Source organism: Mytilus californianus, unplaced genomic scaffold, assembly GCF_021869535.1.
Source record: "Mytilus californianus isolate M0D057914Y unplaced genomic scaffold, xbMytCali1.0.p SCAF_10, whole genome shotgun sequence".
Classification (NCBI taxonomy): Eukaryota; Metazoa; Mollusca; class Bivalvia; order Mytilida; family Mytilidae; genus Mytilus; species Mytilus californianus.
The window spans coordinates 5,185,041-5,203,609 of NW_026262582.1; the positions used below are offsets into that span (position 1 = coordinate 5,185,041).

The 18,569-nt window shown below is 32.0% G+C and overlaps 1 protein-coding gene and 1 long non-coding RNA gene across 2 annotated transcripts in view; both read right to left on the reverse strand.

Moving 5' to 3' along the window:
- Positions 1–351: 351 nt before the first annotated feature.
- The window catches only part of LOC127717513 (uncharacterized), a 45,387-nt gene continuing 27,169 nt past the window's right edge, over positions 352–18,569 (reverse strand). The window contains exons 4-5 of the long non-coding RNA XR_007989212.1: positions 13,964–14,091; positions 352–2,965 (exon numbers count right to left, since the gene is read on the reverse strand). This is a non-coding gene — a long non-coding RNA (uncharacterized LOC127717513). The remainder of the gene's footprint in view (positions 2,966–13,963; positions 14,092–18,569) is intronic.
- Positions 9,977–11,395, reverse strand: LOC127717505 (uncharacterized). Its single transcript, XM_052223192.1, has 2 exons — positions 11,239–11,395; positions 9,977–10,656 (listed from the first exon to the last, which is right to left on the reverse strand). The coding sequence occupies exons 1-2, from the start codon at positions 11,318–11,320 to the stop codon at positions 10,142–10,144; spliced, it is 597 nt and encodes a 198-aa protein (XP_052079152.1). The 5' UTR covers positions 11,321–11,395; the 3' UTR covers positions 9,977–10,141.

Below are 18,569 nucleotides of genomic sequence, written 5' to 3' on the forward strand. Positions count from 1 at the left end.
GAAAAAGTTAACTAATTGAAGTTGAACAATTGGTTGATTGATATCTTGACCTCTAAAAGCATCTGTTGGTAATCATTGCATATTTTTCTATGGATCGAATCCATTGAGAATATTTTTCTGAATTTGAACCATCAAAGCCTTTAATTATCGAATTGACACCGTTTGCAGTTAATTTTTTAGTAAGACTTTGAACTTGTGTTGCTAAATTTTGAAAAACTAACCCTACATTAAATTCTTGTTCAGCCATTTTTGAGAATATAATAATTAAGATTATCAAATAAAATTTCACTGTACCTTTCTTTAGAATTCATCCTGGTCACGGCACCACAAAGACTGTGTAACACAACAAGATAGTTAGTTAACAGTTTATTTACGCCAAATGAGCCGATGTGTCCCATACAGTAAATACATAAGTATATATACAGAATATAACAGTTTGTCAAAGTTTCTATTAATTTGACAATAATAGTTTTAATTCTAAAGGTACATGGGTGAATATCTATTAAGTTGACTCTAATTGACATGTTTTGACCAAGCTGGAAATTAATAGTTGTAGAATACACGTATGTCCAGTCTTTTAACTAATTGTTATTACAACATGTCACCATCTGGTCTGCATGTAAACATGTTTTTAAAGTTATATGCAACGTAGTGGTCAATTAAAACAACCTTTCCCAAGGGCATGATTTTCTTAATAGATATTCCCCTGTATTTATTTTATTCAATTTAATAAACATTTTGAGAATATATAATCATAAATATAAATATAAATATATATATATATAAATATATATATATATTTTAAGCCCATCATATTGTCACACATGATCACAAATTTCAACAAGTAAATAATGCAAAAGTTTAAAGGTCAATGAACTATGACTGAGTAGGCTTGGCTGAATAGTCTCCATTTTTAATTCTATTGATTTTTTCTGTGGACAGTGTATAACTTGCAATTTTTTTTCATACACCTTCCAGATTTATTTCTTTATATTTTATGCATAAAATATCAAGTAGGGGGAAGAAATTACATGTTAAAAAAATTGGCATGAATTTTAAGTTTGAGTAGTGATTTGGTCCAGTTTTGACTCCTGAGTTGACGCATGAAAACAACATGCCTAGTTCTTGTTTATCAAGGCAAGAAAATAAGGGAAAAAAAGATAAGGAAAAGTAAAGAATGATCAGGTCACTTGAAATCAGTCATGAAGAATTTTAAATCTTCCAAGTAAAATCCTTTGAGTGTTCACAAGGAACTTCCCTGTCATTTAAGTAATAACAATTTGAATTTCGCCTTACATATTTGCTTTTGGACTTCAAAACCTTTTCCCTTGAGGTAAAACTGTAATGACTAGGATCATTGCTTTAACTATTGAGATCTATCCATTAATATTTTCTATCCTTACCTTGATCATGTTAATAAATATTTTGCAACATGTTTTCATATCAGGTAAAGAAAGATGTTTATTTGAATCAAATATCCTTTTGTATAAAAGTTATTTAATTTTACCAAAACCTACCAGCCAAACACATTACAAACTGACATTTCTGCTTTGAATTCAATACGTCATGTACACATTACAAATTAATTTTAAGTTTTAAACATGACTTTGGTGTACCTATTAATTCATTTTTTTATTTCGTTAAAGCTAAATATTTAATATAACCTTTATGAAATTCAGTAAGCAGAACACTTGAATACTCAATTAACAAGGTATAAATTAAGTTTTGATCATTATTATGTATATCAGGAGACAATATTTACAATAACAGAGAATCATAAACTTGTGCTCATGATTAAATTCTACCATTAGCATATTCTCTCATCAACACAAATAAAAAATCAACATTTAAAATTGTATTCTAATGATTCAACATTAAATCATAACTCATATATACATTTAAGCTTTAAATTCATAAAATGAAAACAAATAATTTTGATTAATTTTACATGATGGAAGGTATGAGGGTATAAGTAAATGAACAAGAAGACAGAAATAAAAATTATAAAATATGTAAAGATTAAAAAAACTATGAAAAAATAATACAGAAACTACTAGTATCAAAATTATGTCAAATAGGCTGACAACCAGAATAAAAAAAACAACTACCTTTTACACAAAAATACACACTATCAACAACATTAACTGTACCAGTTTGACTTCAACAGATGTGCATTTGGATAATAAATGTCTCCTCAGTAATGCTTGAGGCCAAAATATTTGAAAATCAAAGCTTTTAAAATTATTTTGAATAGTATTTTGGTTTTGAACATCACTGTACCAGTTGAAAAGACATTAAATCTAAAAATTTGCATCTGGTGCAGTTAAATTGGAAACATCCAATTGTGAAACGTGAAGTTACAATAAGTTATCAATGTTTGCTTTGGCTGGTTTATATTGATGATCTATCTTTATCCCATTTATTAGTTGTACCACATTTTTTTGCAAAATATTAATTGCTAAAGATTCACATACCCACTTCCTAAAATACCATAGAAATTTACAAAATATAAGAAATTATAAGTTAAGTTTTTTGTGAAGTACCTTTAGAACTGAAGAACAGGATTACATTGTTAATATTTACAAACATAAATTTGTACAAATGTATATATATTACTGATATGTCATAAAACTTTGTAATTTAAAAATAATTGTCATATATAAATTGTAAATTGTGATAAAAACAATTATGCATTCAAATTTGTAAGACTAGAAACTTAAACAAAATAAATATATATTATCTTACTAAACTGAAATGTAAGCTATGACTTTAAAGGGTCTGTTTCTCCTTTTTCTTTCTGACTAGGACTTCTACATAAAAGACGTTTAGCATATTTGTATTCACTAGAATTAGTAATAGCAGCTATATCCATGTCTCTTGTTTCTGGCAAAATTTTGAACATCATCAAACAAAGAACAAATGTAATTACACTGAACATAAGGTACACATAACTACCCATTGACATCTGAAATGTAAAATTAACATACTAGCTGCGTCAGATAGAAATTGACCTTATGCAAGTGCACATTTCGTGTACATGTATAAGACTTTGATTGATTTTAGAGCATTCATTACAAAATAAAAGATGAATTTTGGTCTGTTTTGTATGGTTCTTATATCATTTCAAATTTTAATCATTTACAGACTTTGTATAGAGATTTGTTCTACTGAAATAAGTTTACAGATGTATTGATATTCATTCGCACAAGGTCGATTTCTATCAGACGCAGCTCATACAATACATAAATAGTTCTGATGCAATTTTTTGGTATTGTGGTACTGTAAATTCAGAAATTATTGCTTGCATTTATTATTGCGATTTTTGAAGAAAGGACACAGATGCTAGGTTGATTATTGCGATTTCAGGAAAATCTGCCTATAAATGTATGTATCTTATATCAGAATGGGAGTTCTTATTATTGTGATACTGACCAGTCGCATTAATCGCATTAATAAAAAGCTTGCAATAATTTCTGAACTTACAGTATTTGATTTTAATTTATCTGATACATATAAAAAAAAATCATATTACTTTAGCAAATGAAAATAACACTTAAAAAATTTTTGTCCACCGTAAGCGCTCCTCTTGATGTTCCTATTCATGTATCACAAACACTCAATCCATAAATATGGAATTCTACTAATAACCCTAATTAAGGAAACAACAGAGGATAAAAAGGTTCACATCACTATCAATATCCTGAGAATGCAATTTTTATATAATCTGAGTGTGCTCACTCATAAGGAAGAAGATCTTCAAAAATCATTATCATTCATTTATGTATGACTTTATTAGTTGAACATAAGATTGCTACGCTGTAGAAAAATCCCATCCAAAACCCCTCCCCTCCCCCAACCCACCATTGTGTTAACGAATAAAATGGTGTGTCACAAGGTATCAAAAGTCAAATATGGTCAAATCAAAATGACAGTACAATAGGATCAACTACACATAATCGAAGCAATGAAGTATGAGAGTTTTCTGTCAAAAAGTCTCAGAGGAGCTGTGTTCACAATGTGTAAATATAAAAACACTTCAGAAAAATTGTCAAAGTCTTGTAACTCCTGTAAATATTGTCAAATCAAAATTGCGGATCAATGGTCAACTACACATGATAGTAATTAATACTTCTAAGTATGAGAAATTTCTGTCAAACTATCTTGTATAGAGTTGGAATCAAAAGTTGTCAATGTTAAAATACTTATAAAAATGGTCAAAGTCCAATTACTGGCTGTTCATATGGTCACCAACACATGAAGGCAAAAATTACCTACTAAGTATGAAAATTTTCTGTCAAACGATCTCAGAGGAGTTACGTTTGCAAATGTATAAATGTTACAATATTTCAAAAGAATGGTCGAAGTCCCACAAGTCCTGTAAAAAGTATCGAATCAAAATGGTGGTTCAATATGGTCATCTACATATAATGGCAAACAATTATACTAAACATGAGTATTTTTCTATAATCTGAGAGAGGTTGCATTCACAGAGTTTCAGATAGACAAACAGAGATGACTAAAAGGACAAATCATATTACCATATCCCCAAAGTGCGATGTATGGACAGTTATTTCATAGTTAGTTGCTAAAGAATAAATACAGTTTGTTACAATTTATGCAAATCACTATTAAGCCATAGCACATATAACAAGAATGTATCCATAGTACACGGATTCCCCACTCGCACTATCATTTTCTATGTTCAGTGGACCGTGAATCTGGGATCAAAACTCAAATTTGGCATTACAATTAAAAAGATCATATCATAGGAAACATGTGTACTAAGTTTCAAGTTGATTGGACTTCAACTTCATCAAAAACTACCTTGACCAAAAACTTTAACCTGAAGCGACCAAAAAATTTAACCTGAAGCGGGACAGACGGACGGACGGACGAACGGACCGAAAAACATAATGCCCCTAAGTGGGGCATAAAAATATGTGAACAGCCCAAATTCATGGCTTTCATTTGGGATATTGACAAACATTTTTGTGAAAGAATAAATAGCGATGCAGTGGTCTGCAAGTATTGCAATCAGATCCTGAAAGATCTGGTATCTGATCATGAATGCAATTAATGCAACTTAAAAATCTTTAACAATAATATCTTAGTAAAAAGGTTGAAAAAAGACATATCATGCTTTTCTCTGACTGTAAATGACATCTTCACACTAAATACATTGGATGTTGGATGTGTATGGATCGATATTTTAGTCTTAGATACATGATTTTTTATTAGTTATTGGGTTTAAACTAGCTGTCAGTAACTGCGAGTACTCTCAGATCTGTACTTTTGTGTCTTTTTTGTTATTAGGGATGTATAAATACCCTGCCACGTCCAGTCTGTGTTTTTGTGAGATTTTTTTTGCTTTGTATCAATTTGATGATTTACGGTGCAGTCCCGTGTATCCGCCCACCTAAGACTTTTGTCTTCACTTTGGTAATCTTTTAAAACCAATAAACGGATAATATTGGGTGAACAAATTCATGACATACTTTAATTTCACGAAATCTTCTTTATGTATGGTTTCACCCTTATGATTTTATGTAATATGTGTCCAAAATTAGGTAAACCCCTGTTTTGACAGTTCGTCAAATGTCCGGTGATTTTGCGCATGCCTTCTAAAAATAACTAATTTTGAATACAGGAAAGATTTTTTACTACAAAATATAGTTCAGTTTGAACCAAACAGACTGATAAGGATGCGGAGAAAAATTTATTTCATTTTGATAAAAAAAATTCTTAAAATGAAACCAATTTATTGTGATGATTTAATTTATTTTATGGAAAATGGCCAAATATGGTTAATCATGGGATTGCAATTATAAATTTATGCTTGTACTTATCAATTTAAATCTTGTTTGTCCCTTCGGAAGACTAAAACAATTACAAGAACGATTCTATTTGTATTACATTGCGGATATGACCAAATCAGGTAATGCGCGATATCGCCGGCCACACGGACACAGGGGATTCCACTGTAAGCACTTTTCAACTGATTTATATAGTTTGTTCTTATATTGTTCTGGAACACATCTGTTCCAGGTTAGGGGAGGGTTGAGCGCTCACAAACATGTGCCTGTCCCAAGTCAATAGCCTGTAGTTCGGTGGTTGTCATTGGTTCATGTCTGTCATATTTGTTTTGTTATAAATTATGCCGTTAGTTTTCTCTGTTGAATTGTTTCATATTTTTCATGTCAGGGCCTTTTATAGCCGATCACACTGTATGGGTTTTAATCATTGGTGAAGGCCGTATGGTTGCCTATAATTGCTAACATCCACTTCACTTGAACTTTTGGGGATAGTTGTCTCATTTTCAATCATACCACATCTCCTTATTTTCATTTTTGTGACTTAATATAAAGTCTGTCAAGAAGGTTCAACATTCTGATCATCATTTGTATCTAAGAATCAAAGCGCGAAAGCGCTGTAAAGGCAGTTAATTACAGGTTGTGTGTATTTTTAGTCCAGTTATAACATTATCTTGCATAGTACATTGTACTTATCAGAGGTGGCTTTCAGTATTTAAGATTTAGAGTTCTCTAATGATATTGAACAAGTTTTCTGAATGTCATATTCTGAGCACTATATGAAGGCGATTGTTCTCACTTGTTTATGAACTAGTGCATTATGTCCAGTTTGTACCTTTTTTATCTATGTTTATAGTCAAATACTGTTTAAAATAGTTTGGCATTTTCTTCTTAGTAATAAGTAAATGTTATCAACTGTATTTTATTCAACTTTGCAAATGTGGTTTGTTACTGGTAAGTACAATGTATGGATGACAGTTGTTTCATTGGCAATCATAACACATCTTATTTATATAATGATCTATATTCAACGACCTCAGGTACAAAAAAAAATGTATGTAACTGAACTATGATGGGAAACCTTTGACTTCTTTCTTTTAAATAAACTTTTGATTTGGTACCATAGAACTATGTAGAATAAATGTACATTGCAACATGTCAACTCTTTCAATGAAAATACTTTTTTTAGAAACTATAACTCCAAGCAAAATTATATTTCCAAGTATAAAGTAATTTATGAATGAAACAAGAGTGCACACGCTGAAATGTCTCGCCTTCTTTACTAATAATTGATATTATGTTGATAGTCCGAAATATAAAGCTTTATTACAACTGTCACATAAACCTAACATTAACCAAGTAAACTAAACATTGACCAATGAACCAAGAAAATGAGGTCAAGGTCAGATGAACCATGCTAGGCAGGCATGTACAGCTAACAATTCTTCCATACAACAAATATAGTTGACCTATTGCTTATAGTTTAAGAAAAACAGACCAAAACACAAAAACTTAAAACTGAGCAATGAACCTTGAAAATGAGGTCAAGGTAAAAAAAAACCTGCGTGACTGACAAATAGATCATAAAATATTTCCATACACCAAATATAGTTGAACTATTGCATATAGTATTAGAAAAAAAGACCAAAACTCAAAAACTTAACTTTGACCACTGAACCATGAAAATGAGGTCAAGGTCAGATGACACCTGCCAGCTAGACATGTACACCTTATAATCATTCCATACACAAAATATAGTAGACCTATTGCATACAGTATAAGAAAAAGACCAAAACACAAAAACTTAACTTTAACCACTGAACCATGAAAATGAGGTCAAGGTCAGATAATACCTGCCAGTTGGACAGTCCTTCCATACACCTAATATACTAGACCTATTGCTTATAGTATCTGAGATATGGACTTGACCACCAAAACTTAAACTTGTTCACTGATCCATGAAATGAGGTCGAGGTCAAGTGAAAACTGTCTGACGGGCATGAGTACTTTGCAAGGTACGCACATACCAAATATAGTTATCCTATTACTTATAATAAGAGAGAATTTAACATTACAAAAAATCTTAACTTTTTTTTCAAGTAGTCACTGAACCATGAAAATGAGGTCAAGGACATTGGACATGTGACCGACGGAAACTTCGTAACATGAGGCATCCATATACAAAGTATGAAGCATCCAGACCTTCCACCTTCTAAAATATAAAGCTTTTAAGAAGTTAGCTAACGCCGCCGCCGGATCACTATCCCTATGTCGAGCTTTCTGCGACAAAAAGGAGTTCTTAATTAAGAAATAAACTGATTCGCTGAGCGCAGCTGGATACACCCGCAGAGGTCCAACCATGAACAGTTGGGGCAAAAATGGACACAATATTCAAGCTTGATACAGGTCTGAATTTGGATTGTAATTAAATATTTGACATATTATAGTTTCTGAATAAATGTAGTCAAAGAACTTGAAATCGGTTATATGAATTGAATTTATATTCAATTAAAGATTTCTTGCTGTTGTGCAATACACTGTGCTGTTACGCAATACTTAATAAATCTGTTGCCAGACTATAAACAAATAAAGTTCAATTTCTTCTCAATGTCATATTTGAAATTTATGAAAATCAAAAGGGAGATTACATCAATAGCTATAAATAATTCACCAAAGTTTCATGCGAACTGCTTAAAGCATTTTTGAGTTGTTGTCCAAAAACTGGAAAATCCCCCCTTTTTTAATGAATAAAACCCCATAACTCAGAAATGTAAAATCTAAAATTTATAAAATTCTAAAGGGAGCTTACGGATTGATAATTTAGTCTAAGATGCAAGATTTTTTATCAGTTGTTAGTGGCTTTGAACTAGCTGTCAGTTAATGCGAGTACTCTCAGATCTGTACTTAGTGTCTTTTTGTTGTTTGGATGTACAACTACCCGGCCACGTCCACTTGTATTTGTATTTATCCATCTGATGAGTTAAGCCTCTTTCAACTGATTTTTATATTTCGTTCTTATATTGTACTGTTACACCACTGTCCCAGGTTAGGGGGTGGGTTGGGATCCCGCTAACAAGTTTAACCCCGTCACATTCTGTATGTACATGTATGTGCCTGTCCCAAGTCAGGAGCCTGTAATTCAGTGGTTGTCGTTTGTTTATATGTTGCATATTTGTTATTCGTTCAATTTTTTGTACATAAATTAGGCCATTAGTTTTCTTGTTTGAATTGTTTTACATTGTCATTTCGGGGCCTTTTATAGCTCACTGTGCGGTATGTGCTTTGCTCATTGTTGAAGGCCGTACTGTGACCTACATGTATAGCTGTTAATTTCTGTGTCATTTGGTCTCTTGTGGAGAGTTGTCTCATTGGCAATCATACCACATCTTCTTTTTTATATTTACATCAACAGATATTAACAATTTACCAAAGTCAAACTTAGTTGTAAGATCTCTGAAATTTTTTACACGGTACAAGTTTTTCGAATTGTTGGAGATTGAACAGTAACAGTAACACCTGTAACTGCTTAACCCATTTCTTATGCACTTTGGTTCGATAAACTCACTGAATATCATACCACATCTCCTTATTTTTATATGCATTACAATTTACATGTGCATGTAATTGTAAATAATATTTAAATATATATATATCAGAACAAACTTCATTGCCTCACTTTTATTTATGCATCCTTTGGCACAATACAAGTTCTAAAATTACACAACATAAAACAACTAAATGTTATTTCAGATGAAAGTTTTGTTTCAGTTCCATTCATAAGATTTATTAGAATTTTGTATGTTTTTCCAAGTCCAATAATTACTATTTAGCTCTATGTGCACGTGTTAATTGGAGACTTTTCTATTCTGTATAAGAGTTTTGGAACTAATTCTGTTTCTTTTTTTGAAAAAAGTGAGCAAACAAATCTTGCACATTTAAACCTTTGTCTGCCATCAAACTGTCACCTGGATCACATAATTGAACTATTCTACATCTTTCAACTATTTCACAGTCACTGGTACAACCAACATATGCATTAGAGACATAGTTGACTAAACCACCAGGTGTCGAACATACAAGTATTTTCAGTGTTTCTGTTTTTATATGATGAAAAGGTTGCCTGAGCTCTAGGAGCTTTAGGTTTTATCAAGGGATATTCTGTGCTGTCAATAATAATCCAAGTTGTAGGAAACTTTAATTTGAAGTTGGATGGCGAAAAATAACTGACTAAACCACTAAATGTGTTAGCCTCACGCCACTGTTTAGACATAAAAACAATCCATGTTTACACAATATTCTTAACACTAGTTTCAATCTAGAATCTAGACAGTTCAAAGTTGGTTGTATAATGCCTCAATTCCTTCAAAGTCATAAAAAAACTGATTTTCAAATGACACTCTATCAATTTGAAAATATATGTATCTCAAACAATGTGCTGCTGGACCAAGTGTGGTCAAAACAAATAAAAATTTAGTATACAACTCTAAACCGGTATAAAAATGCATGGCTGTGTCACATGTCTTCATTTCAAAATTCTCTGCTGAAAATATAGGCATTGATGGTGTTTGCGTAATTCCATCTGTGAAGCTCAATATTAGCTCGGCAGTTGGTGGTGGACAGTCATAAATCCTGTCTGCAGTACGAATGACTTCTTCAGGAAAACCAACTTTACAATCAAAACTTTCCTCTAGATTTCTATTACAATATTCATCAAGTTTAGTTCTTTTGTTTTCACAGGAAACTGCCCTCATTTTTCTTTTTGCGGACGATTCAGTCTCTTGCTTGGTCCAGGAAAATAGGCTTGGAATGGCAGTAGAATTAAGTCTCTGTATAGTGGGTTTGCGCCCTGAAAAAGGTTATAAAACATTAGTTTTTTGATAATTAAATGAACTTCCATTAGCAATGCATACTTTGTACTACCTGGCAAAATATTAACTAGATTTATTCATTACAATCTGGATAAAACTATGTTAGCCTGATTCAATGTACATCAAAATGTATGTTATGTAAATCCAAAGGACAAACAATGAGAGACGTATGCAACAAACATACATTGTTTGTACCTAAATAACTATAATATAGATGAGAGCATGTCATTGTTTTGTTCCTGTTAACATTGTCATTGATATTTTTCAAGAAAGTCTATGAGGCATAGCTTATGCATTCCTGTCATTACTACATTAGCATAATTACTGCTAAAATAATTCTCAGTATGATATACCTCTTGTAAGAAATCATTATAATTGTAGCAAGCACCAAAAAATCTCAAACAGATCACAATTAATCGTAATCCAAAAAATTATGACGTCTTGAATTAACCACCCCCTTTTATTCTAAAACGATAATTGCGGTTGTAAACAGACTTTGGTTTATTCGCATGGCGATTACATATATAACTATATATTTTAAAAAGAAAATAGAGTTTTACCATGAATAGTTTCCTGCACGTAGTCTTTTTCAATAATGTGCCTTGCAAACAACAGCTGATTGAGATGGACTCCCAATTTCATCGTGTTCTCGTCCAAACTGCGTATGGGCCATGGCGTTGATCCAACTTTTCCTTCTTTTTAAGTCATTTGGCAACGCATCTCCTCCTCTTAAATGACATCCAGGTACACAACAACAAGTACTTGGCATCGTTAATCAAAAATGCAACTGTAATAGTTGCACAGTGCAGAAACCGGAAGTTGAAGAACAAGATCGGCTATCACGGCGCCACCTATTCAGGAACGATAATTTGCTACTTTATATAACTGCGAAATAACAATAACGTTAGACCGGTTCGCGTGCATAAACAGAAATGCGCTTTAAATTGTATAATATAATTCATGTTTAGTCGACCTTTAATTATTATATCAACGACTGAAATGATTTATAAACATCTAGATTGCAGATAACACTCGAAATTAACCCGACCTCTTTCCACACGGAATTCAAATAATTCTAGTTTGTCAATCGGTTGACTGCTTATAATGTAAAATACAAATATATCAAAAGTTTTTAAAACTAACAAAACACAATGATCGTTTCTCTATTTCCCAATGTAAATGAAATGAAACAACAAACATTTTATATCACAATAAGAAGAGGAGAGAATCAACATTTTCCGGATCTACTTAGAGCCTAATGACCCCCCACGTAGATAAGTTGGATATCGCGGAAAGAAAGATTAACACGGCAACCAGAAAGGCATTAAAGCACTGCCTTTAAAAATCAATGTTTAAAATTCATTTTCTTTACAAAAGGTTTGTCAAAATTGCAATGACTTAAAAAATCCTACCAGACATGAATATTTTCATAATTTAAATGACTACGGTATATTTAAATGAATATTATCTGTGCAATGTCATTCTATATATTACTGTTTCAAATGGCTGTAATTATTTTATTGAAGCTTTAATAAAAAAGTTTGGAATAATTGGAATATTTATATGAAATGATATTTCTCATGGGGTACATTCTTCTAGTTAATGATCATGATTTTGAAATATTGGTTTTTGCCAAAATTTTTGTAAGTGCAAAATCATTCTGTAATTATATGATTATTTTATCATTGCAATTGGTAAAACCAGAAACTGTATTTGAATGACTCATTCCGGCTCACTTTAGAGAATAGAGCCATGATGGGTCAATGTCATTGGATCTGGTTCTTTCAACAAGATCTCCTATAGAAATCACTGTCTGTTTGCCCATCTGTCACCCTTTTATAAAGTATGTTAAGCCGAGATTACTCATCTGATTTAAATCATTTATATGCACAGTTTTTTTTAATCTATCAAAGTCCACTTAGATTTTTGTAAAAATTAGTAAAAACTATTTTTTTAAACCCATAAAGGAAAAGGTATGATAAGTCAAATTTTTGGCCCCTTGAATTAGAAAATCAAAATAAATCTACCATTTTTTATATTTATCATGAATATATATAACGTATTATCTACAAATATTATTTCATTCAGTGATTGTTGATCGCAAGCTAATTAACTTTCAAGTTTGTTGCCGAAGTTTACCAGATCGTGACATTGATAAACAATCATCACAGAGCAGATAGAGCATGTGACAAATAAGTGAATTTATTGAGCCATGATATATATATTTTTTATATTTTTCATGCATTGACCCATTTGTTCATTTAACGTTTCCTTAACAGTTGTTAACAGATTTGTTGTATTAAATATGTTCTTTAATTATCAGGTGTTACTATTTACCTTCCGTGCATGTTTGTTTACATTTTTTCATTACGGTTTTTCCCTTGCACTTGCGCTGTGCCGTGGCAGAGGTTCTAATGAGAGGTATCATAGTTATGGTCACTACATAGAGAGAATATCTTTGAATTAGTATACGGGAAGACATTAGTTCAATAGCAATACATTATGAAAATTTTGATAATATGAAGGATTTTCTTAAATTTTACAAGAAAGCTCACGAACACTTGGTTAATAGTAAAACTTAGCCAATCAAGTTTATAAAACATATTCAACTTTTTTTTAAATTTGAAGTTTCATATGACTAGAGCATAATTTTGAAATGCTTGAATAAGTTTATTATTTTTGCAATTTCAGGGGCAAAATACTGGTTCTTATAACTTCTCCTTTCATTTGTTTTGAGAAATGTCTTTTTGTGCTTACATTTGAGAATCCATGAAAAATTATAATAAAAAGGTATAATATGCTTCCAAATTGTTCCTGGGACGTCAAATTTGTGGCATGTGAAAATTGGGAAAAAAATGTCTTACTTTTTCTTCACGAAATCTTCAATTATGAGATTAACCATGTTTATGTGATAAGATTTCGGTAAACACAAATTATATAAGGTATAATACGGAATTAAAATTGATTCCTAGTGTCAAATTTGCAATAAAAAAATTTATAGCAAAAAATTAACAAATTTTAGAAACCTTCTGTTCTAGCTATAGGGTTTAAAAGAAATTGAAATAGGTATATTACGCAGTAACCATTTTGAAGACAAAAAAAAACATAAATTTTGAGAATCATCTTTTTGTGCTAGGATTTAAAGAAAATTGTTAAAAAGGTTTGATATGCTATTCCAAATTCCACATTTCAACAGATTTATTTATACCAGACATTGAGAACTAGTATCCCATTGAAAGGTCATTTATGAAATCTATTGCTAAATATAATTATGTCTAATTTTACCTGTAACATTCTGAAAACAAATATCACTAGACAGTTACAAATCCAATGAAATGCAACTGATGCATTAAAAGCAGCACCCTGCGCATCATGGTCGAAGAACTCTTGAACAACTATATATGGGATTGGCCCTGAAAATATAATTTGCACTTCCATTATTAGCTTTCCAGCAGGTGAAGAAAATTCACTATACCTGTATACTGTCAGAAATTGAACTTTATCTTACCTCCTATACATTTCTAGGAATATGATTGGTTAAAAGCAACAGTATGGAGACCGTGTAAATTCCATATTGGGTTAGTAGGCGGGGCAGTGTTGAGGAAAAATCTTAAAGGTTTCAAAAGACAAAGAAATTGATGATGAACGATTGAAGTAAATTCATAAATAAAATTGAGAATGGAAATGGGGAATGTGTCAAAGAGACAACAACATGACCAAAGAGCATAAAACAGCCCAAGGCCACCAATGGGTCTTCAACACAGCGAGAAAATCCCACAAACTTCAGCTGGCCCCTAAACAAAAATGTGTACTAGTTTAGTGAAAATGAATAAAAACACATTTAAAGCTCACAAATTGTTATTGTAGGCATTTGTTTTTGTATAGACCAATGGAAGTAGGTTCTTAATACTAACGGTATTGAAGACTTGATCACTTTGATAGGCCACTAGTCTAAATACCACGTTAAGATAGTCGGTAAGATAAATTCGTTACATAGTGTGCTAGTGACCTAATACGATATATATGGGGTCAGTAAATTCCATATGGGGTGAGAGCAACCTAATACGATATATATGGGGTCAGTAAATTCCATATGGGGTTAGAGCGACCTAATACGATATATATGGGGTCAGTAAATTCCATATGGGGTGAGAGCGACCTAATACGATATATACTAACGGTATTGAAGACTTGATCACTTTGATAGGCCACTAGTCTAAATACCACGTTAAGATAGTCGGTAAGATAAATTCGTTACATAGTGTGCTAGTGACCTAATACGATATATATGGGGTCAGTAAATTCCATATGGGGTGAGAGCAACCTAATACGATATATATGGGGTCAGTAAATTCCATATGGGGTTAGAGCGACCTAATACAATATATATGGGGTCAGTAAATTCCATATGGGGTGAGAGCGACCTAATACGATATATATGGAATCAGTAAATTCCATATGGGGATTCGATCTTCGCTCTCACCCCATATGGAATTTACTGTGCCCATATATATCGTATTAGGCCACTGTTAAAAGGCTAATTTTAATATTATTTGTGTAATAGACATTACAAGAACTTTGACTGTGACAACTGTTAACCGTTAAATAGTTATATTTTCTTAGCATCTGAATGAACTCTATAGAACTGTCGCAATTAATTAGTGCTATTTATCTATGGCCCCATGCATGCATATATATCGTATTAGGTCACTGTTAAAAGGCTAATTTTAATATTATTTGTGTAATAGACATTACAAGAACTTTACTGCATCGAATTCCGATATAAATGTTAAGATGTTAACATTCAAAGATAAAGACAGGTTTAATGTATATTCTGGTCAGTTTTAAGGTTGTTGCTCGATGTGACAGTTGGTTACATGTTTGCAATATATAAATATTGTATATGAACTCAATGATGTCTTTTTAATTAATATTGAGGTGTAACATAAATGGTGGCAGCGGAAAAAGATTAATTAATTTAAGGTATTATTTATTCTGTAGTGGATTATAAGCGTAATTTTCCTATAGGATATAGGTGCTATCGTAGGATTATTGCTTATGTAGCTGATGTGATTTATCAGTGATTTTTTGCAATTGGATTAAATATTGCGTATGTGTGCCGTTAACCTGGCGTATATCCAGCTGTGTGATTCAGCGATTAAATAGATATGATAATTTTATTTAGTTACTTTATTGGATATGTGTGATTCCGTATTTTGGAATATATCCGGCTGATGATTTAGTGTTGACTTTGAATTATCGAGCGTATATTTTCAAGCCTTTAACTCACTTTCGATATATTTTCATTAATCATAGGATTAATTGTATTTAGTGTTACGATCTGTAATGGCAGAAGGAGGTGTACTGGAAGGAGGCAGCATAGCAAAAAATCGTCCAAGAAGGAATATAAATTTAATGCAATTTACAGATGCCGAATATGCAGATGAAAGCGACGTGCCAGTTGAGGAAGAAGTATTTCAAAGACCAAAAACTCTGCCGCCAAAAAAAGCATCAAGAAAGACAAAAAAACATGAGTTAGACATCGAAAGGGAAAAACTTGCCATCGAACGTGAAAAACTCGAAATTGAAAAAGAGAAATTAAAAATCGAAAGAGAAAGAATTCGTTTACAGGGGGAAAACCGTCCTAATACTGACAAGTATCAGTCACTACCATTCAAAGTAAAATTGCAACCGTTTGATCCGAAACTCGACGACATCTTAACATTTATATCGGAATTCGATGCAGTAAGTGGTCAGGCAATATGATTTTACAGTTAAGAACATTATTGACAGGTGAAGCAAGACATGTTTCTTCATAAGCGTCCACTTCGTACGACGATCTAAACCGTGCGCTAATCGATCGATGTGGAAAGAGACCCCATGAATATTTTGTTGACTTAATTAATGTTAGAAAAGCTGACAATGAAACTTACAGAGCTTCGATGGCGCGAATTATACAAAATATCAACCGATGTATTAAAGACAAAGACCCAATCAAGTGTTTACAAGAGGAATTTTTTCTCAAGGCTCTACCACCAGCTCAAGCGCAATGGGTAAGAAGAAGTAAAGGCAGCGCGTCTGTAGTTGAGGCAGCAGAGGACTATATAATACCAACACAAAGTGACAATCAGAAGAAATTTATTGGGTATAATAACAACAACAAAAATGACAATGTACAAATGATGAAAATGGGACAAAAACTAACAATAATCTTTGTTTCAAATGTAAAGCTGTTAAACATTATGCACGTGATTGTGGGAAAAAGGACAAGAAAAAGGAAATCCTGCTTCTTACTTAGTTAAACCACTTGTTAGACAAAGACTTATTTGTGTTCCAGGAGAAGTAAATGGGAAGCAAGTAAGCTTTGTGAAAGACACTGGTGCTGACATATTTTGTAGTGACACTACCCAAATTCAAACCTGATCTGTGTTTTGTGGTAATAAGCATTGTGTATAAGTTTCATAACATTTGGTTGAGGAAACTAAAGTTAGAGAAAACGGAAACGAAAATTTCAGCAATTTTTCCATTTGTAAAGGGGCATAACTCTTGAACTGTAAAAGTGAAGCCACCAAAATTCGAACTTGATCTGTATTATGTGGTTATAAGCATTCAGTGTATAAGTTTCATACCATTTGGTTGAGGAAAACTAAAGTTAGAGAACGGAAACCAACTTTGGGACGTACGGACTGACGTACAGATGGACGGACAGACGGACAAGGGTAAAACTTACCCCTACAGAAAAAGAAGTTGAGGGCCAGTTAAGGGCCATGTGGCGGACAGTTGAGGGCTAGCTGTTTTAAGCAAAATAGTTGAGGGCTAGGTGTTGAGCATCTTAGCTCAACTCAAACCTGGCCAAGCACTGTATGTTTGATAGATGTCGCTCAACTGGCCCTCAACTGAAACTGGCCATTAAGTTGAGGAAAAGTTGAGCAATTGATCTTTGGTTTTCATATAGTTGAGCAAAAGTTGAGCATTCAGACTTTGAATTTTTTGTAGTTGAGGAAAATTTGAGCATTCAGACTTTGATTTTTTTTGTAGTTGAGGAAAAGTTGAGCAATTGATCTTTGGTTTAACTTTTCATATAGTTGAGCAAAAGTTGAGAAATTAGAAATATGAGCTGGTGATATAAATGTTATGTGCCATCTGTTTTCCATTTATCTCTGTGTATAATGCAAGTAGACAGGAAGTACTATTATAAATGTACACAGAGTTTGAGGCCAAATTAAGGGAAGCACATGTTTTTATACATTTTTCTGTATTTTAACTTAACTATAACTCATAACATAAAGATAAATTAAAAAAACAAACACTATTTTTTTTATTATAAGATATATCAAATATTCATGATTTAGGTAATTAACAGTTATTATTAGGGGCAAGTTTCAAAGGGATCACACTGTCAAAATACCCTAAACAACCTCAAACATTTAAAATTTTAACTGGGCTTGAGCATGCACATGGCAAGCAAAGATGTCTTCTAGCTTTCATGAATAAAATATGAATTTTACAATGGATGTAGATCAAAAAGTTACAAATAACTGTATTGACATTGAATAGTGCAGTGTATTCTTCTGATGACATGACTCTTGGATTTAGGAAGATTGATGTTTTAACACATATTTATGGAAACATCTTTTGGTAAGTACATTGGATTAGAATTTCCACCATTTTGAATAAGTGTATATGCTCTTTTAGTTCAAAATAGTGATATTTAAAGTGTCTTCTTAACTTTTTAGAGTGAAGAAAAATTTTAGACAATATATTTATGCATTAATTTATATATTATCAAAATGTGTAAGACAGGAGACATATTTATTTTATTATTAAGACAATTTGTTTTAGAAAGTATTACTAATAAAATAAGAATATTCTAATTAAATGAATTTGGTAT